Genomic DNA, 20,143 nt, shown 5'->3' with positions numbered 1-20,143 from the left:
CTCAGAGCCAGGGTTCTGCTGTTGGCCTTCAAGCAAACGGGACTCTTTTGTCCTGTGTGTAGTGCTTCACCCTTCTACAGGCTGCAAACCAGAACGGTTTTACGTGAGGCTCAAAAAAGCTCCTGGCTCCCCTCCTGTGGGACCCAGGCAGGTGGGAGCCGCCAAGCTGCTGTGCGCCTGCTCGGCCTCCACGCTCACGTCACAGCCGCATTGCGCACCAGCGGGTCCCCCGGAGCCGCCCAGCGCACAAAGAGTCCTGCAATGCCGCAATGGGCTCCCCCCTCACTGAGCCCCCACCACCACCCACAGCCCTTTGGGCCCCTTCCATCCAGGCACTTGTGCTCCCACGGCCGTGTCAGGTCTCTGAGTGGCCCAACTCAGCCCCTCACCCTTGAATGAGTCCCTTGTTGGAAGGGCTCTATGGGGAGGGTCTGGGAGCTGCCCCCCTCCCCCAGAGCCTGCGAAGCGTTTTCCTCCTGCTCGCTGGCTGCAGCTGAAACATTGCTGCTATTCATGCAGCTCCCGACATCCCTGCGGCAGCAGGGCCAAAGAATGGGGAGCATCCGGCACGTCCCATTCATCCGTCACCTCAATAGCCCTGGCTGCTGGCCTCGGGTCTCCGCCGGCCCCAGTGCACAATGCAGCCAGGCCGCGGCCGGAGCAGGCGCCTCCCATTCCTCTCCCAGCGCCTTTGGGCCGGTTTTGCATGGATTAGAAGGTTTCAGTTGCTTTGCAGCGATCGTATAAAGGACAAGGCATCCCAACACCTCGGCTCTGGGCTGGTCCCAGAGGTGGGAAGTGTTGGGGGCCGAGGTCACGGGCCCATCCCTGCTCTCCCTTCCCTGCCACGTGGTCCTGCGCCAGAAAACCCTGCAGTGGAAGGGGAGGCGCGATAGGAACCACCCTGCCGGCCACCGCCCTGTGCTGCATTGCTCCCAACCGCCTCTGGATTCCTTTATTTCCATTGCTGCTGTTGGAAAACTGCTCAGAGGAATGCCTGGTTTCAATGACCGTGCGATCTGGACATGGCCCCGGTGTGTCCCCACGTCTCCCTGCCATGCTCAGGAGATGAATTGCCCCAGCACCAGTGTTTGAATTCCACAGCCCCAGCAGTGACAAATGAGTTTTCCCCTTTGCCCAGAGCTGTGATTTGTCTGGCTGCTGAGCACGTTGCTTGAGTTTGCTGTGTGTTCTGGGCCTGCACTCACACACTGTGGGTCTGCCTGTGGGGTGAGGGGTCCTGGAGGTGTGAGGCAGAGGAGGGAAGAGGCTGGAGATGGGTAAAAAGTGGTGCTGGGTGAGAGCAGAGCCTGGGTTTGCTTTATGGGTAGGTGGTGGGGCTCAGCACAGCCCAGCAAGGTGCTCTGTGTGATGTGTGTGGGCTGCACCACTTCATGGAAGCAGTGCTGCTCCTGGCTGTGTAGCTCTGCTGATGCTCCTCTCTCCCTCTTGTTTTGGCCTCCAGGATGACATGACTGACTCTCTCCGGGATTACACCAACCTGCCTGAGGCTGCGCCCCTGCTCACCATCCTGGACATGTCAGCCAGGGCCAAGTACGTGATGGATGTGGAGGAGATCACGCCGGAGATCGTGGAAGCCTTTGTCAGCGACTTTCTAGCAGACAAGCTAAAACCCGAACCCATCTAAGGCAGCTTCTGCACCAACAGACATTATTTAAAACTAGGTCTCTCTTCCGCCGCTCATGGATTCTCCAGCGTGTTCTCACGCCTGACCCAGTATCCAACCTTCTTGTGGTGCCTTGTTCTACGCAGTGAATCCTTCTCCTAAGCAAAACTCCTTGAGATGCACTTTCAGCAGGGAGTCGTTGGCGTTCAGAGACTTCGCTTGTGCTTCATGGTGATATATTCTCTAATAACCAGGCCAGAACTGTTACCGTACTTATTTTATACATGGCACTAGCTAGCAGGCAGATCTTTTTGCATGGTGTTCTTCCCAACGTATGCATCAGGCGGTGGATGGGGTTCTCGGGGCTCTTTTCTTTTCCATGTCCCCTTTCTTTCCTCTCCTACAACCTCTGCTGACTAAATTACTTCAAGGAAGCAATAAGGAAATGGTCCCCTTTGCCCCCGCCCCACCTTCCTTCCCCCACTCGAGTAACAGTGCCCTGATGAGGCCAAACAAAGTCTTAACTGCTGACAACCTCTGAAAGACCACAACGCAGCCAGGCTTCTCCTCGGGGTGAGAACTTCCCAGGTAGTTTTCCCACCCCACACACCGACAGCCTTATGCAGCATTGGCTGCTCACATTGGGGGACATCCAACCCCCCCTGTGGCACACAGATATCCCCTCCTGCACTGAGCCAGGATCAGAACACCACCAGGCTGCCCTCGTCTCCCCGTGGTCTCTCCCTTGTGCTCTCCCCATCCCCTCTCCCTCCTGCTCCTTCTCTCTGGTATGAATTGTCTGCCCCTCTATGTTAGTTGGTTTTTGTAGGTGTGTCCCAAAGCTGACAGTAATGGTGCTGTTCTTTAAAAAAAAAAAAAAAAAAAAAGAAAAAAATTAAAAAAAGAAAAAAGAAAAAAAAGAATAAAAAGATTCCTCCCCAGTCCTTATAGCAGCACAGCCAAACCCCCCAGGAAGTGACATTGTAAAAACTGTACATGGTGATTGGAACTTTGTAATAAAACCGAGCTAATAACTGAGTTGGGAGGTGCCGGTTGCCGCAGCCCCCCCTTCCCCCCCATTCTGTTTCCATCAGGGCGGTGTCCTGGAGCTGAACGCGTTTCCTTTCAGCTGGTTTGTGGCAGCATTACAGCCTCTCCCTTTATCACTGTTACAGCAACCCACCCTGACAGGAGCAGGAAAAGCAACCAAGTGTGGAAAGGCAGAGATTTGCATAAATCTCTCTTGTTGTTTTTGCACGTTTCAGATTCTCTTGTTCGGGGCTGGTTGGCTGAGCTGTGAGGAGGTCTGTTAGCCACAGCTCACTGCCCTCCCAGCAGCAGGCTGGAAGGTGGGGGTCAGCCCTGCATTGTAGCACAGCTTCCATAGCAGCCCTGATGAGCTGAATTAACTCAGATCCCCCTTTACTGGGGGCTTTTTGAAGGAATAGCCCTTTGGGGTGAGCGACCATCCACCTCAGGGTTAAGGGAGTGTGTGGTGCGATTGCAGTCCCAATTCCTGCTGCCTGTGAAGCAGCTGAGCAATGGAATCACTTCCAGACCCCACTGCCACCTAGCGCGCGTTGTCTGTGCACTGCAGGTTCCTGCTGCTTTGGGGGCAATCTCGATGTGTTTGTGGTTTGAAAGACAATTACAGTGAGGCTGGAATTGGAACCACGGTGTCTGTAGTGTTTGGTCATGCAGCAGAGGCTGTTGTTTGTAGACAGGGAGAACCCATATTCGTTTCCCTCTGGACACTGTGGTTTGGGGCTCCCAGAGAGGCAGCAGTGCCTGCCACAGTCAAACTGGTTGTTTGGTAGGAACTGGAGCAAAGCAGCAATTTTCTGCCCTAGAATTGGGTTGTTTGGGGTCAGTTTAATGGGAACCAGGCAAGAGCCAGTTTCTGGGGATAGAACTGGTTGGCTGGAGCAATTTCAGCTGTGAGCTAAAGCCTGCTTAGTCCTCAGCTCCCAGAGCTTAGGCATGGAGGAGGCTGGCTGCCTCTGGGTGTCTCACAAGGAAACCTATCAATGACCTTTCAGAGGAAACAGGAGCCAGCAGTGGGCTGAGCGAGCAGCTCATGCAACACACAGCCAGTGAAGGCAGGTGGCAGCCAGCGCTGTCACAGGAGTTGTCTGTCAGCACACAGCTGCTATTGGAAGCTGAGAGCATGGTGCAACATGGGCAGGAGCCCCCAGTCCTGCATCTAGGGAGGGTGTTACTGCAAGTTACTGCTGTCCTCAAGGAGATACGGACAGGGCCCCAGGTCTTATTCTCCTCAGTTCACAGTGAGCAGCAGCGCCTGCAGCTCCCCCTTCCTGTTCCTCATTCATAATTTATCAGTGCTGAGGCCCAGCTGCCAGAGCTGAGCATCTCATGCTCTCTGTATGGAGCAGGCACTGCCACCTCCTGGCAGCAGCGCAGTTCCTGGTGCTCAGTTACCCTGCACCGCAGTGGTGCGCCTGATGAGGGCACAGGGTTTGTGTAAGCACAGGCAAAGCTGCAGCCGTCAGACATTCCTGACCCGGAGCCACAAGTACAGTGGCTCCTTGTTGTCCTCAGGAGCAGTACTGCTGGTTGCACAGCCTAAGAGCTGCAAGAGGAATGACATGCTTTGCCAGCAGCATCCTGGCCAGGTTAACACTAATGCTGCCACAGCAGCTATATGGGATCTTGTGTGAATGCAGCTCTGCTCACCTGTCTGCAGCCTTCCTGGTGAGGTGCAGGGCAAGCTGTGTCCCTCATCCCACCCTCAGCGCACACACATACACAGGTAAGTGGGGGAGCTTATGCTCTGCTTGCACTAGCACGGAGCAAGAGGGGCTAGCTGCAGGCACAGCTATTTGACACTCTCTTAGCAAACAACAGACCAGGCTGCTCTTTTATTAATTAATTTCCCTGTGGAGTGCCAAAGGAAAGGGGTAATGCTTCAGCACCCAAGTCTCAGCAGTTTATCCCACTAATGGAAACTTCTGCCTTTCATCTTCTTGCTTGTGCCTCCTCTGCTGCAACTGCCTCTTCCCTTCGAACAGCACTATGGCAGCAGCTACAGCAGAGTTCAAACTGTCCACACCACGCACCACAGGGATGACCAGTCTCTTCCCACCTGTGCTGGCTGCGAGGTGAAGCGCGTCTGGGCTTAAGCCGTGGGTCTCTCCACCAACCACAACTGCCGCAGGGGACTGTATCCAGTTCTCATAGTAACACTGTGCAGCAAGCTCCGAGGGGCAGATGCCCTCCGTTCCCTCCTCATCCTCATATTCAGGGGGAGCAGCTTTATGTTTAGCTTTTACAGGAGCCTTTGGGTTGCCAGAATGGGAGCCAGACCTGCCAGCTCGTTGGGACGTGGGTTCTGTCTCAGCCTGGATGCCTTGGTCTTTGTTGTCAGCCACACAGACCCGCACACCAGAAGGAAGGTTGCTGGGAACAGATTCCCAGTCCAGATTGGCAACAATGGGCACACGGAAGTGAGCTCCCATACCTGCACGAAGCACCTTTGGCTCCCATGGATCCACACAGCCTGAGACAGGGGAGGAAAACAGTGACAGTGCAGCAGCTCCAACAGAGACGCACTCAGGAGCTGCTTCACACAGCAGAACCTGTCTGTGCTGGACACAGCTTACAGATTCTATGGAACATCATCTTTAAGCTCTGCCTTATCCCAGAGATATGTCAAACTAACACTGGGAGAAAGGCCCTTACCTTTGGTGAGCAGCACTTTTTCACAGCCTGCTCCTGCTGCAGATCTCAGAATAGTCCCCAGGTTTCCTGGATCCCGGATGTTGTCGCAGATGAGGATTATGGGCAGCTGGGCAGTGGGGTAGGACATCTTGGTATGGTCAGGCTTGGAAAAGATCCCTGAGGAGACAAAGTGCTGATGAGCTTTGGGTGATGTACCACGAGGAGAGGGCTGGCTGTCATAGCTGTAGATGTGCTGCAGAAAACCTTAGGGAATCACTGAATCATTAAGGTAGGAAAAGACCACAAAGATCCGCAAGTCCAGCCCCACCTCATTCCCTCTAGGCCTCCTCAACCATGTTCCTCAGTGCCTCATCTTCATGGTTATCAAATGCCTCCAGGGATGGGGACTCTCCCACCTCCTGAATCAGCCTGTGCCAGCACCTGACCTCTCAGAGAATAACATTCCTAATATCCTGCCTAAGCATCCCCTGGTGCAACTTGAGGCCATCCCCTCCTTCTATTGCTGTTACCTGGGAGCACAGGCCAACCCCCACCTTACTACAACCTCTTTACAAGTCACTGCAGAGAGCAGTGACACCTCACTCATGAGGCCAAGGGATTTGAACCATCCTATTTTCCGCTCCCCCTCAGACTTGTGCTCCAGGCTCAGCACAGCTCTATTGCCCATCTGTGGACACACTGCTTAAGGGACATTTGTGAAGAGTTTGTCACTCCACAGTGACAACTGTTTCCCAGCAGAGCTAAAGCAGAGTGTGGGACAGTGCTGTGACAATCCAGCATTAGCACTGTATGACTCCAGCAGCTGCTTTCACAGCTCTCACAGCAGGCCCGATGAAAGGGAGCTGTCGACTGATGCTGTGTTTGACACATTGACAGAGCTGCTAGAAGCCAAAGACAGCTGCCACCTACTTATTAGCCATGGAATGGCATCCTATGAGCACTGCTGTCACTCTATCACATCTCACCTATCATCCCCTGTGGGGCGACCACGTCGGACCAGCACTTGATGTCCTCGAACCTCACCCTGACCAGCCGGGCTCCTTTCAGCGGTGCTGGCGGCAGCTCCCTCAGGTGCAGGGCGGTGCTGAAGAACAAAGCCCTGGGCACGGCACCCGCCTCCAGCGCGTCCCGGATCAGCCTGTGTCCCTCCAGCAGCACCTTCCCGTGGCGGTCACGGAAACTCCGCGATTTCGCGATGGTCACCACTTTTCTGTGGAGAAATGGAGGCATAAAGGTGAGCTGAGCTGAGCGCTGCGGGTTCACAGTATCACAGTATCACAGTCTTGTGCGGGTTGGAAGGGACCTTAGAGATCACCGAGTCCAACCCCCGGGATTCGAGCCTCCTTTGTAGCAGAGCGGCACTTCGACCACTTGCGCCACAGGGGGATTCGAACCCGGGCCTCCAGTGTTGCAAAGTGGCGTCCTTAACCACTGCGCCACCGGGGCACACAGGGTTGGGCCGCTGCCGCCATCACATCTCACCCCAGGCTCTTGTCACCGGGCGACGCCTTCTCGTACCACAGCCCGGGCCCGGCCGAGCCCCGCTCCACAGCCGGTTGGGGCGGATGGTGCTCTACGGGCTTCTGCTGCGCCTCAACCCGCTCCTTCCGCGGGGGCAGCACCCGCACGGGGCTGCGCCTCAGCGCCCGCACCCAGCGCCGCCCCGGGGTCTCCCCGCCGGGCCCCGCCAGCGCACGAAGCAACAGCGGCACGACGCGACTCAGCGCCGCCATCTTGATCCGCGACGTCAGAGCTGCGCCGCGATGTTAGCGACGTCATCACTATGCGCGGCGGGAAAGTAGGATGCTGTGACGTCATCTGGCTGCGCGGCTGAGAGAGGAGGAGGAGGCAAGATGGCGGCGCGGCGGGCCTTGCACTTCGTGTTCAAAGTCGGCGACCGAGCGCAGACCGCGCGGTTCTATCGGGAGCTGCTGGGCATGAGCGTGAGCACCGGGGTGGGGAGTGCTGAGAGGGAGAGCGACCCTCAGCCCTGAGCAGACAGTGAGCTGTGGGAGGGGGGGACCGGGCAGGATGGCGTTTGTTCTGTGAGACAGCATCGCCCCCAGCTCGGCCTGATGTAACATGTCCGTGTTTAACTCGGGTCTGTTACACCTGTGTGTGTTTGAATCTCAGGTGCTGAGGCACGAGGAGTTCGAGGAGGGCTGTAAGGCCAGCTGCAATGGGTGAGTGCATCGCCTGAACTGCTCGCTTCCCATAAGGCACCTCCTAGTTCTGCCCCGTTATTTTATGCGTGAATCCACACAGGATTAAAACAACCCCCCGTGGAGCCAGCGGGGCCATTCCTGTGTCAGCGCGGGGTTTGCTTGGTGTCACCGTGGGGTTTGCATTCAGCACTGATGTAGCTGTATTGTGTTCTAATACTGAGCCTCCAGAATAGAACTGTTGGGGTTGGATGTGGGGATCTCTGTTATCTTCTCCCACCTGAATGATGCTGTGATTCTACAGCTTTAACCACAACAGCCCCAATAACTCTCCCTTAGTGTCTCTCTAAGCTCCTTCCAAGTGGGAGCTGCCAGGTTGGCTGTGCCATTTGAACTGATGTTCTAGGGTACTATGGTTAGGCTGCAGTTGGACTTTATGATCTTCAAGGTCTTTTCCAACCTGTGTAATTCTATGATTCTATAATTCATGGTTGTATCTCTTGGTGTTTGTTTCTCATATTCATTCTGAATAAATATCTTCTAGACCTTACGATGGAAAATGGAGCAAAACAATGGTGGGCTATGGGCCAGAAGACAACCACTTTGTTGCGGAGTTGACTTACAACTATGGTATTGGAGAGTATCGCCTTGGCAATGACTTTCTGGTATGCATCGAGTTCAACAAAACCTTATAACGATAAGTGCTTTTATTTTCTCGTTAGGAGTCTCTTCATTATATAGCTTATAACAGTTTGTTTTTTTTTTAAATTCTGTTTGATTCCTTGAACTCTTCTTATTCCTGCATTTTAACTGTCCCTAAGCTGGAAGAGCAAAAGGTAGAGGAGCTTTGTGTTCATGTAGGATCATGGAAATGCCTCCTTTAGCATTTCTCTATCTGTGGTTGCTGTGTGTTTGTTGGCAGATTTAACTTGGAATGGTCAGCTAAGAAGGATTGTGCTGTACAGAAACAGACATTTGTTATTACTTATTCATTTGGTTTTTGCTTGCTAGGGAGGTGGCTTCTCAGCTGTTGTTGCACCAGTGAATTTAGCGTTGTCTTTTCTGTCCTTGGCAGGGCATAACCCTGGTGTCCAGCCAGGCTGTGAGCAATGCTAAGAAGATGGGGTGGCCCCTCAAAGAAGTCACAACTGGTGTGTTTGAAACTGAAGCCCCTGGTGGATACAAGTTCTACTTGGAAGACAAGGAACAGAAAAAACAAGGTGAAACGTACACATGCTCTTATTTGTGTCCAGAAGATCTTTACAAGTTGGGAATTACGGTTGGATGTGCATTTGTCTCCATGGTGTTTTAGGAAACAGGGCCTGTGTTGTTATTCCTTTATTACTTTTCTTCTCAAGATTATAAAACTATGTGTTTAAAACTATGATTTATCTTGGAACTGTTCTCCGTTTACTGCACTCCTACAGATCCTGTGCTGAAGGTAACCTTGGGTGTCTCCGATCTGCACAAGTCTGTTCATTACTGGTCTCATTTGCTTGGGATGAAAATATATGAGAAGGATGAAGAAAAACAGATGGCTTTGCTGGGCTATGCAGATAACCAGGTTAGTTCTGTAGAAAGCCCTCCAGTCCTTTAAGAGTCACCTCATAGAAAGCTCTCATTTCATGAAAACAGGATCTAAATCTTATGATAGGAACAACTGTGCACTTCAGAGCCTGCATGCTTTTATTTAACTGCTTTTTAATTATTTTTTTAACCAAAAGCTATGGTTTTCTCTGGGGATTTTGACTAAAGCTGGAGCAAACATGGCACTGAGAGCAGCGTTCCATGCAAGTTAGTTAGGCTTTCTTGTTTTCCTTCAGTGTAAGCTGGAGCTGAAGGCTGTTGGAGGAGCAGTGGATCATGGAACAGCATTTGGAAGGATTGCCTTTTCCTGTGCCAAAGAAGAGGTAATAATCCTGCTTTCCTTACCCCTCTCATCATCCTGCTGAGTACTAGGAGATACCTGTCTGCTCTCAGCCAAATCTCTCAGAGCTGATCAAAGTAACGCTGATCAGATCCTTAGTTTACATTTCTCACAGTGGGAATGCAATGAAGTTGCAGATAGCAGGAAACTATAAATGAGAACAGCCTGAATATGCCCTGGCTTCACCTGACTGAGGCTGATGTTATTTGTTTTCTCTTTAAGTTGCCAAACATTGAAGCACTGATGAAAAAGGAGAACCAGAAGATTTTAATGCCTCTGGTTAGCTTGGACACACCTGGCAAAGCTACAGTGCAAGTGGTCATTTTGGCTGATCCTGTGAGTAGCATCAGAAACAGTAATAAAATCAATGTCTCTGTCCCGTTTATCTGCCTGACCTGCTGTTGAATTGGGTTTAGGATGGCCATGAAATCTGTTTTGTGGGAGATGAAGCATTTCGAGATCTGTCCAAGGTGGATCCCAATGGTGTCAAACTGTTGGATGATGTAAGTAATGCTCTGCCTTTTGTTTTCATCCTGATCACAGCCACCCATAGAATCAAATATTCTTTGCAGCAGAGAATATTGGCTTTCAGTGTCTGTTTTTGTTACTAATATACAAGAAACAGCTTCCTAATCAGGCTGGCTTTGCCCCTTGATTATAGAGCCTTATAATCAGCCTGTTGTTGTGGGGCAGGGTGGTGAGAGTGGGCAGCTCAGTGTTTGGAATGGCAGCTGAGTCAGCCAAACATGCTCGTGTTTTCCTTTGTTCAGGCCATGGCAGCTGACAAGAGCGACACGTGGTTTGCTGCCCGGAATATGAAGAAGGTGTCTGCATAGCTGGAGGAGGAGCTGGGCTGGCAGGTCATCATGCCTTGGTTTTCATCTGAGCTGTGCTGTCCATCCCATGGGAGGGCTCAGTCACGTCCCATGCTGTTCTGTTGGTTCCTTTTCAGCTTGTATCTCTTTCATTTCAAGCTCCTCTTTATTTTCAATCAAAAATCAGGTGCAACTTCAGACGTGAGTGTAAAGCAGGGAGGATGTTGGGCACGTGGCTTGCAATGCTGGAGCTGCAGGTGAATGCCTCTAGTGCAGTTGCACTTGAAGGAGAAGTTGCCAGGTTGATTAGAGTATCCAGATCTGTCATGAATGAGCTGTAGCCGTCCTGACTGCAGCACAGGGCTGAGGTTGGTGTGGTAGCAGCAGCTGCAGTGCCCGGTGCTGTCGGGCAGGCTGCTCGTTATTGATCTCTTGATGAAAAGCAGCAGCATTAGCAATGCCTGCAATGAATAGTCTAAATGGGAACAGTTCTCAACGTGCCGGTGTTGCTTTGGCGTTGATGCAGTCAATAAGTCGGGGTCGGATCAGTGCTGACGGTGATGCCGTTGTTGGAAATGAGCCTTGATGTGAATAAATTTTTATGTGAATTTTATGCAATTTTATGTGAATTTTATGCAATTTTATGTGAATAGAAGCACCGCGCGGCTGTGTGCGCAGCGTCCTTCCAACCGGGGGCAGACACCTCCGCTCCGCCAGGGGGCGCTGTGGGATCGCGGCGGCCGCCTGCTCTGCCGGAGCGGAGCGCGGGCTGCGTTGTCTGCTCCGCGGCGGCCGCCATGGAGCCGGGCAGCGGGGAGCGGGTCGGGCCGTGGGGCGTGTGCGAGGAGACCGCCATCCTGCACGGCGGCTTCCTGCTGGCCTCCAGGCTCCTGCAGCCGCGGCCGTTGAGGGAGCTGCTCAAAGCCGAATGGCCGCTCGTCGGGCCGCCCATCACCGACGCGCTGAGGGAGATCGGGGCCCGCTGCCCTTCACCGCGGCAGCACGGGCTGTGGAAGAAGGAGGCCGTGGCCATCGTGTGGGCCAAGGTGCTGCTGCCCGCCCCGCCCGCCGCCTCCCTGGACCAGGAGTGGAAGGAAGACGCCTTTTTCTCCGTGGGAGCGATGATCCCCGACGTGAACCGCACCGTTCTCTTCGAGCTGGTGAAGGCCCTGGGTGCTCCCCGGCTCTTCGTGCAGTTACTGCTGGCGCTGCCCCCCGACGTGAGCCGGGCTGAGCTGCGGCACCTGGTGCGGTACATCAGCCACGAGACAGCCCCGTCAGATGTCACATTGCTCATGGATGTGTGGTGGGAGGCGCTGAGACAACAGCCGGATCCGGAGGACAGCACGGTGGCTGCATTCGGCTCCCTGGTGCGTGAGCACGGCTGTGAGTGCGCGCTGGATGACGGCTTGCAGCCCCCAAAGAGGTTCAAGGGGGACCCCAGCTCTCTGAATGGCCCTCCCGCTGCAGACAGCCTGCTTGGGGTCCTCATAGAGGGGTTAAAGCAAAGCTACGGCAGCATCACCTCACCCCGCATGAAGTGCTACGCCCTGGGCAACCTGGTGGAGCTGCTGTCTGTGTTCACCGAGCTGAAGCCACAGGGCAGCCCCCTCCCTGTTGCAGAGTACCTGGCCAAGGTCAGCTCGGTGGTCGGCCTCTGGAGCAGTGACACTGAAAGCCAGCACCACCACAGCGAGCTGGATGAGAAAGTGAAGGAAGCTGAGAGGACCATGAGCTTCTCATCCATGGCCAAGCTGTCGCATGAAGAACTCATAGCTGGCTTGGACTTTCTGTACAGCTTGTTGTGTGCCTGGGGAGAGGAGCTGCAGGGCATCCTGAACAGCTCAGAGAATCAATGCTATGAGAGCTACTGGCTCCTTGATACTCTTTCCACCTTCAGGAAGATCCTGGTTCGCTTCTCTGAGACTGGAGACCTGAGTGAGGATGAGATGCGTATTGCATTACAACTGGCACAGACAGTTGATGGCTTTCTCAAAGAGATCAGCACCACCCAGAAGAACAAGGATTTGGACACCAGCCTTGAATCCTCAGTTGCCATGATAATCATTGAGCAAAAGCTGCACCGGCACATGGAAGTGTGCTCCATTTTTGCTTCTGAAAAGACCTGGGCCTTTTCAAAGGGCTGGGTTGACTGCCTTGTGAAAAACAAGGTTCTTTTCCAGAAACCAGAGCTGGTTTGGAAATTGCTGGAGACTCTGGTGAACTTTGCCACATCCTGTGAAGGCCGTGAGGCCCGGGAGATGCAGATGCAAATGATCAAAGCCATTGTGGAGTGTTACAGTGAGCTTCCATTAACAGACAAAAACAAAGTGATCTCGGGTGTCCTGGAGGCTTGGGGTGGGCCAGGGCTCTCCCTGAACTTGCAGGTTGTCATGGATGGGTTCCAGGAGGACCTCAATGTGACTTTCAACCAGATCACTAAAAGCTTATCTGATGAAGGCATTACCAGGGCTGTGGCTGCTGTGGCTAGGCTTGCTCTGCTGCACCCTGAGGCCACTGTGAAGCAGATTTGTAGTCTTGCTGTAGTCAACCTAGGAGCACATCAGTTCCTGGCGCAAATCCTCTGCTCTTTCCCAGCTCTGAGCTTCCTGGAGACTCATGATGGTCCAGGCAGCCTGGTGGTACGGTGCCTGAAGGAGGCAGCATGGGAAAAGCTTTCCTCTGCAAGGGAGGAGGAACAGTTTCTTGAGTTTTTGGCCTTTCTCCTGCAGCCAAGTTCAGCTGCCCCACTCGTATCACCTGCAGAAGTGACCAAAGCTTTTGTCCTTCCCTATTTGAAATCAGACTGTGCTCAAATTGAGCTGAGCCTGCAGATCCTCAGTAAAGTTTTGGGAATACAGTCCTACCCAGAAGAGCACTGGATCAAGTCCTGCCACCCGTTCCCACTTCTCCTCAGCCTCTGCAAGCTTCTAGATGGCTACACAAAGTACTGGCATCAGCCTAAGGACCAGCTCTTCCCATCCCTGGAGATCAAAGACTTGGTGCTGAGTGTCCTCAGCCAGCTCTGTGAGGTCGTGGCTCCAGAAACTGCCCCTTCCCCAGAGGTTTGGGTCCAGTCTCTGGCCTGGCTTCACAGGAAGGTAGCATCGCTGGACTGGACCATTGGTCTCCGACTGAAGAAGTTTTATGGAGACCACTTCAAGAATGAGGTCCCAGCGACGCTATTTGAGATCTGCACGTTCCCTGAAGATGAATGGACATCCCAGCCTTTGCCAGCCTACGGGCCGGGCAGTGGACTGCTGGCATGGATGGAGTGCTGCTGTGTGTCCGCTGAGCTCAGAGAGACGATGCTCTCACTCCTCATGGTCAACGTGGACAACCCTGAGGAAGTGAATCTCTTCAGCAAAGGCTTCCTGGTGGCCCTCATACAGGTCCTCCCTTGGTGCAGCCACGGTGAATGGAAGAGGCTTGTGCATGTGGTCACAAACCTGCTGGAGAGGCAAGTGTTGCACGTGCCGTACACACTGGAGTATGTGCAGTACATGCCCCTGCTGAACCTCCGGCCATTTGCCTGCTACCTCCAGCTCTCCGTGCTCTTCCTGCGGGGCTTCCAGCTCCTCTGCAGCTCCAGCTGTTCCAACTGGTTGCCACCACAGGCTTGGCTCCATGTGGTCCAACTGTACTGCAGCAGCCTCACAGACCTGCTGAGCTCCATCAAGAGCACCACAGGGCCCCCCTTGCACCCTGCTGAGCACAGGAGCTCTGGGGAGGAGGTGTCCTTTGTCTGCATCCAGGTGTTTTGCCACCTCCTGCACATTGCAGCCATGCTGCCTCCAGACAGTGAGTGTAGTGAGCCGCTGGTGGTGGTGGCCTTGGAGGTCCTCTCTCAGTACGAGGTGTTTAGCTCTGCTGATACGTCCCCCAGCAACGTACTGAGGAGAGCCAATGAGAAGCATTTCCTGGAGTCCATCACTGACAGTATCAGTGACAAGGCTTTGCGCAGCCCCCTCCTGCAGAAGCTCAGCAAGCTGGGTGCTTAGGGCAGCCTGCTTGGCCAGGGACAGCATGAAGAGCCGAAGGGAGAATCAGGAGAGCACTGACCCTGCTGCAAGGGACCACTGTGTGGAAAGCTGTAAGATCCGTAATAAACCTCATCTATTTTTCACTTTTGAACTAATTTCTTCCCTGCTCTGTTCCCTCCAAACCTGTCTAAACAGCAAAGCAGCCACATAAACAGCTGTAGACACAACTATTGCTGCTGCAAGCTGCCAGTCCCTTGGCCCCAAGCTTGTCCAATAGTTGTCTGGAGTTTCACTGTGCTCACAAAAAGCCTCTGGCACCAGGAAAGTACTTCTATCAGGCTGTCCTCTCCTCACTGTGGCTGCACTGCTGTTTGTGCCAAAGCAGGATGCTCTGCGGGATGAGCAGGCACCTTGGGCAATAGGTGTGGGCTGCTGCCCCAGGGTGGGTGCACAGTGGCAAACTGCTGCCTAAATGCCTCCCCACCCAGCAATGAATGGCACGTGGGAGGGAGGCATCCGGTGGTGTGACTCAAGAAAGAAGTCTTTATTGATCTCTTCTGATAGGTACAGTAGTAAATAGGGCAGTGTTAGTGCAAACTGAGATGCCTCAGTGACTGTCTTTACATAAGGCACATTATCTGTAATAAAAACAGCAATATACAAATATTTGCAATGGGTAGCAAGCGGTTTATAACAGCAGCTTGTCTCAATGGTTAATGTAACAGTAGTGCTTGTGCAATAACCGACTGCATGCTGGAAGGGGCTTTTGTAAAATCATTATTATTCTTTCCAGCCTGTACAGCCATGGCTGGGACAAGATCTGACACCCACAAGAAATGGTTCTCCCAGCCTGGGCCCCTTCCAGCCATCCTTTTTAGCTTTTAGACAGAATGAAAGGCACAGAGTGGGTGCTGGTCTATCAACTGCTGGTGCAGCTGGATGCTCTGGAACAGAGGAAACTCCAGGCTTGTGCAGGAGGCTGTGGGGAGGACCTGGCTGCTCAGTTTTATGCTGTGTTCAGAGAAAGAAGGGCACCTGTCCAGTTTGTGTATGTCTGCTGGTGGTGCTGGTTCCTCACGCACTGAGCAGTTCCTTCCCTGCCAGGTTCAGGCAGGTCTCCCTTTGTAGGGGACCAGGATGGGGCAGGAAGGACAGAGCTGGAGCTCAGGCTGTACCCAGAGTGCTGCTGGTGTCAGCTGAAGGGAGAGCAGGGGCAAGGAAACATGTTGGGCTTTCAGTTACCTGATAGAGGTAATGAGGCAGATGAACCCATCCCCTTATGCAACTGCAGCCAGGCAAGGGGGTTGAAACCAGCCATCACCTGCCATAGAAGGGCTCTGTGTTGGTGGGATAGGGACTTTGCAATCTCCTGCCCTTCAGTGATGGCTCTTGCCTGCCTGGCTTGCTCTGACAGAGTGCAACCAATCCTTGGATCCTGCTGGGGCTCCAGAGCTGCCCTACTCCCTGTCAGCCACAGACATCACAGTGGTACTGAAAATCCCCTTCGAGTTAAGTGGAGAGTCCTAAGTAAGCTTGAGCCCAGCAGCAGCGAGGTGTGGGCAAGTCAGAAGCTGAATGCAACTGTAGTGTAAAGGCACCATTGGGGAACAGGCTGTGCAGAATCACAGGGCCTGGTTTTGCTCCCTGCTGGAGGAGCAGATCTGAGCCCAGCAGGGACAGCACGCAGCTCCCACATCCCCAGCACTGCTGCTTGGGGCTGGGCATGCTCCAGCATCGCCTACACTGCTGCATCCACTCCACGAGATCCTTTGTGCAATGCCTCACTCTGTGCTGCCATCAGCCCTGAAAGATGAGGGATCTGTAACAGTCCCTTCTCATGTAACCATTAGTTAGGTGCTGCAGCATTGAACCCTAGAAGGAATGTTATGCTTATGGGGAGACCTCTTCCTTGCTCAAGGTGCAGGAGCAGCGTGGGAGGAAAGTCCCCCTAGTTGAGACCAGCACTGCTGACTGCAGGGCTGCCGCATGGTATCGATGCTGCTGTGCTCCCACGATGGTTCCTGCAGCTCTGACTTTGCAGGCAGAAGAGCTGGGGGGGGAACAACCCTTCTCCAGCCCTTGTGCTCCGCCAGCCATTACCTGCTCTTGTCAGCAGGTGAGCTGCCGTAGAGGCGAATGGCTTTGCGGCAGATGAGTGTGAACCAGTAGAGCTGCGGGGCGATGAGGGAGGCGTTGGCTATGTTGCAGTGCAGGGGGATGCGGAAAGGCACCATGTAAACAGGGATTCCCATCTGCCTGCCATAGGCTGCGTACATGAAGGGGAAGAGGAGAATACGGCAGAGGAAGAAAGTCACCAGGATGAGGATCCCGTTCACCTTGTGCAGCAGCGTGTCCTGCATCTTCAGCTGGGAAAGGAAGAAGGCGAGCATAGGGTGAGTGCTGTGTGAGCAGTGCAAGGGGGGGATCCTGGGGTGGGGAAGGGGTGCAGGCTCCCAGAGTCCCCTGGAGGCAGCAGTGACCCAGGCACCCACCCCATGGCACCCACCCTCCTCACATACCTGCATGAGGATTTTGCCCAGCGATACAAAAGGAGTGCTCAGCTCTGCTGTGAAGATGCAGCCCACGAAGAAATCCCCCAGCTCTCCCCTGAAGTGCTGCAAATAACAAGAGTAAGCACGGGACCTTCCCCACTGTGACATGTTTCATATACAAGGCTCTGCTAATGGATCTTGCTGCTTTCAGGTTAGCTGGGAGCTGATACTGAGCACCTCCACATCTCCTGGCAGGCAGAGATGCTTTCCAAACTCAGCTGAAATGGTGTTGACTGTGATGCCAGCCAAGTAACAGGCACAGATCCAACACACACAGCTTGAGGAAAGCTTCCTCTTGGTCAATGTATTTGGTCTCTGCTGATGTCAGTTCCTTGCCCTGGAGGCGTTCATGAAACAGGGAGATGTGACACTGTGGAATATAATTAGTGGGCATGGTGGGGGTGGGCTGGGGTTGGGCTTGGTGATCTTAGAGGTCTTTTCCAACCTTAATCTCACAATCCCCCCAGGCAGCTCAGTGTTGGGCTCCCACCTGTCTGGGTTCACAACATCCATGCCTGGCCCTCACCTGGGTGATAGGGGTGAGCACGATGAGGATGAAGAGGTGGTGGGTGACCATCAGCCGGTCCTGCAGGAGGAAGCTCCACACACTGGTCAGCGAGTGCTTCCTCTCTACTATGCCTTTCTCTTGGCTCTTGTGCCAGTGGCAGAGGTACATGACGTAGATGTCATAAGTCATGTAGGGAACCAGGACCCAGACGTATTCCACAGCCAACCAGTGCCTAAGGAGGGAGAGCACAGAGGTGTAGCAATGGGTCTGGGAAGCCCACAAGGTAATGTTCTCACACTGTGTGCCACGGGAGGTTCAGGTTGAATATCAGGATAATTTATTCTCTGGAAGAGTGTTCAGGTAGTGGCACAGCTGCTTAGGGAAGGGGGGAGACCCCATCCTTGGGGGTGTTCAGGAACTGTGGGGATGTGGCACTGAGGGATATGGTCACTGGGCACAGTGGGGTTGGACTTGATCCTTGAAGTCTTTTCCAGCCTTAACTCTGTGATCAATGAGCTCGGTGGGTTTATCTGGACAAGGAGCCTCAGCTCAGCCATCCCAGAGGAAAGCTATGTGAAACAGCAACAGTACAATGGGTGATTCCTGAGTGCAGGCACTGAGTGGGGCACGGCTGCCTTTATCGAGTTGGTGCCATTCAGTGCCTGCCCGAGCCATGCAATTAACCCTGCATCAGGAGCAAAGCCACAGTGCAAACAGCACGAGGTGAGGAGCACCCTGAGCCTGGGGCAGGTGTTTGCTGGGGCCGTGGCACCTCCCCAGATCAGTGCTCATCTGCTGCAGGTAATCCTCTGTGCCCTACGCCCTGCATCCGGAGCTGATGGTAGGAACAACACCGTGACCGTCTGTGTCAGCTGCCCACCCAGGTGAGTGTTTGTAACACACCCAGAAAGCTGAGTTAATGAAAGATGCCCAGGCTTTGGAGAGTGAAGTGCAAAGCTTGTAATAGCGGCAATAAATCCCTGGGAGACGTTTTGTCTGTTGGGAAATAATTGCACGCAGATGCCTGTTCCCAAAGAATGTCGGAATCCCAGTTGCACAATGTGGCAGCTGTAACCCCTGCTCTGCAGGAAGCCTCAGAAAACACCACGTGAATAGGGCTGGTAGGGAACTGCTGCTGGAGAAACGTTGCTCGGGGCCCAGCGAACCTTCCATTGCCTTCCTGCCATCCCAGAGAGATTCCCCTGCATGCGTTCCTGCTCTGAATCTATTGGAGATGCAGAGCAGGAGGGCTGAGCAGACACCGCTCAGAGGGTTTTGGAGGGCAGAGGCAGTGCCAGCAACGTGACGGCTCAGCCTGTGTCAATAAGCTGGCAGCCTTCGTGGTGCTTCCTGTCCCGCTGCCATTCTGAGCCCTCCCCTGCTGAGCGTGGAGCTGCAGCTCGTCCAGATTCAAAGGAAATCTGGGGCTCGGGTCACGCTTTTGCACAGAGCCACCAGCCTTATTAGCAGCCGGGCTGGGGCTTCTCATCTGCCCTATTGGTACCGCGTGGGGCTGAGTCCAACACTGCCGCAGCAACGGGACCCTGCACAGCCGGGTACCACCCCACCTCCAGCTCTGCTGTTCTTAGACGCCATCGGTGTCGTTCCGTCCCCACCAGCAGCACACACAGCCCGGCCCGCTGACCTCCCCCATTTCATCTCCTTTTCCCAGCAGTGATTTCTCATCCCGGGCTGCTCAGTGCGCAGGAAGCGGGAGCTGCCCCATTCCGCTCCATTGTCACCGGGCCTCCTCCATCCCCATGGCCGGAGATGCTGCACTCCGCGCTCCCTCCGCCTCCCGCACGGTCCCGTTACTCCCTCGGCACCGTTTTCTATGTGTTTCCCGCACTGACCCCGGAGGGCAGGAAGGTCCCCCCGCCCCGTTACCTGTCGTTCACCACATCCCGGCAGCTCAGCACCACGGTCAGGCCCGACACCGTGGCCATCGTGGCCTGCACAGTCGACACCAGCCTGCAAACAGCAGATGGGAACCGAGTCAGGGCCAACCGGGTCAGAACCAACCGGGTCAGAGCCAACCGGGTTAGGGCCCATCCCTCCGTTCCCCGCCGCTCCCGTACCTTCCGCTGAGCAGGACGCGGTCCTTGATGCTCCATCCCGGCGCTGCCCATCGCAGTGCCCGCACACACAGAGCGAACAGCCCCGGGAAGAAGGCGGACGCCACAACCAACGTCCGCCACATGGAGCCCGAGCTGCCGCCACCGCCCGCCGCGGGACCACGGCACCGGTCGGCGGGAGCCCCGCCCCAGCAAGCCACGCCCCCTTGATCGAAGCCACGCCCCCTTGATCGAAGCCACGCCCACTTTGGAGACGCGGCTTTTCTATAGGCCACGCCCGGAGCGAGGCCACGCCCACAGCCCGGCACGAGGCTCCGCTCGGTCCTCCAGTATCCCAGCGTGCCCCGCGGCCCGGAAGCGGCGCGGCGCCATGGAGGAGGACGAGCTGGAGCTGACGGCCGGGCTGGAGGCGGCGCTGGAGTTGGGCCCCGCCGTGCAGGCCGCCATTGAGCAGGTGCGGGGATGAGGGAGCCGCTCATTGCGGGGCCGGGAGCGGAGGGGCAGCCGGTAACGGGCAGCCGGTAACGGGCTGCAGGGCTGTTAATGTGCGGGGCCGCGCTTGGCCTCGGCCGCTCGTCGTTGTGAGATGAGGGGCAGCCCCGCTGTGCTGTGGGCCTGTTGGTAACGCTGAGCTCTCTCAGTGCCATTTAAAGCCGAGTGGCTGCGGCTCACACACATTCAGGCTGAACCTCAGCCTTGGTATTGGTGTCTGTCTGAGTTCTGAGAGCAAAATCCCTGCTGGCCTTTATCTCCCCTCCCATCTCCCTGCTTCAGCTGCTGTTAGTGCTTATGGAG

At 54.6% G+C, this 20,143-nt stretch overlaps 6 protein-coding genes across 10 annotated transcripts in view; 4 read left to right on the top strand and 2 right to left on the bottom strand.

Moving 5' to 3' along the window:
- The window catches only part of NXN (nucleoredoxin), a 47,295-nt gene extending 44,630 nt beyond the window's left edge, over positions 1–2,665 (top strand). Inside the window, exon 8 of the mRNA XM_015880764.3 lies at positions 1,466–2,665. Within this exon, the coding sequence (XP_015736250.1) occupies positions 1,466–1,648 (183 nt within the window). The 3' untranslated portion in view covers positions 1,649–2,665. The remainder of the gene's footprint in view (positions 1–1,465) is intronic.
- A 1,813-nt stretch (positions 2,666–4,478) lies between these two features.
- MRM3 (mitochondrial rRNA methyltransferase 3) lies at positions 4,479–7,078 on the bottom strand. Its single transcript, XM_085522082.1, has 4 exons — positions 6,809–7,078; positions 6,292–6,536; positions 5,327–5,482; positions 4,479–5,144 (listed from the first exon to the last, which is right to left on the bottom strand). The coding sequence occupies exons 1-4, from the start codon at positions 7,057–7,059 to the stop codon at positions 4,576–4,578; spliced, it is 1,221 nt and encodes a 406-aa protein (XP_085378208.1). The 5' UTR covers positions 7,060–7,078; the 3' UTR covers positions 4,479–4,575.
- An 80-nt stretch (positions 7,079–7,158) lies between these two features.
- On the top strand, positions 7,159–10,843 carry GLOD4 (glyoxalase domain containing 4). The gene is made up of 9 exons (XM_015880767.2): positions 7,159–7,269; positions 7,460–7,509; positions 8,033–8,153; positions 8,564–8,708; positions 8,916–9,052; positions 9,312–9,398; positions 9,638–9,751; positions 9,832–9,918; positions 10,186–10,843. Exons 1-9 carry the CDS (start codon positions 7,180–7,182, stop codon positions 10,249–10,251), a joined length of 897 nt encoding a protein of 298 aa, XP_015736253.2. The 5' UTR covers positions 7,159–7,179; the 3' UTR covers positions 10,252–10,843.
- A 49-nt stretch (positions 10,844–10,892) lies between these two features.
- On the top strand, positions 10,893–18,266 carry GEMIN4 (gem nuclear organelle associated protein 4). Of its 2 annotated transcripts, none has more exons than XM_015880759.3 (4): positions 10,893–14,323; positions 16,479–16,606; positions 17,768–17,996; positions 18,075–18,266. In XM_015880759.3, the coding sequence occupies exon 1, from the start codon at positions 11,028–11,030 to the stop codon at positions 14,229–14,231; it is 3,204 nt and encodes a 1,067-aa protein (XP_015736245.2). In that variant the 5' UTR covers positions 10,893–11,027; the 3' UTR covers positions 14,232–14,323; positions 16,479–16,606; positions 17,768–17,996; positions 18,075–18,266. The 2 variants fall into 2 exon arrangements, with proteins under 2 accessions (XP_015736245.2, XP_085378150.1); XM_085522024.1 differs by having other exon boundaries at positions 17,758–17,996.
- TLCD3A (TLC domain containing 3A) lies at positions 14,734–19,524 on the bottom strand. The gene is made up of 5 exons (XM_015880768.3): positions 19,352–19,524; positions 19,161–19,244; positions 17,292–17,505; positions 16,733–16,828; positions 14,734–16,579 (listed from the first exon to the last, which is right to left on the bottom strand). Exons 1-5 carry the CDS (start codon positions 19,471–19,473, stop codon positions 16,310–16,312), a joined length of 786 nt encoding a protein of 261 aa, XP_015736254.2. The 5' UTR covers positions 19,474–19,524; the 3' UTR covers positions 14,734–16,309.
- Positions 19,525–19,687: 163 nt separating this feature from the next.
- Positions 19,688–20,143, top strand: part of VPS53 (VPS53 subunit of GARP complex) — a 47,949-nt gene continuing 47,493 nt past the window's right edge. For all 4 annotated transcript variants that reach the window (XR_014936466.1, XM_085522038.1, XM_015880699.3 and 1 more), the window contains exon 1: positions 19,688–19,802. Coding sequence is in view for 2 of the 4 variants with exons in the window: in XM_015880699.3 (XP_015736185.1) it covers positions 19,719–19,802 (84 nt within the window). In the remaining 2 variants the exon portion in view is untranslated. The remainder of the gene's footprint in view (positions 19,803–20,143) is intronic.

The sequence above is a fragment of the Coturnix japonica genome, chromosome 22, assembly GCF_054131305.1.
Source record: "Coturnix japonica strain WE chromosome 22, WE-NBRP24, whole genome shotgun sequence".
Classification (NCBI taxonomy): Eukaryota; Metazoa; Chordata; class Aves; order Galliformes; family Phasianidae; genus Coturnix; species Coturnix japonica.
The sequence above is the reverse complement of the archived record's forward strand: the minus strand, read 5'-3'. Positions and strand labels throughout refer to the sequence as shown.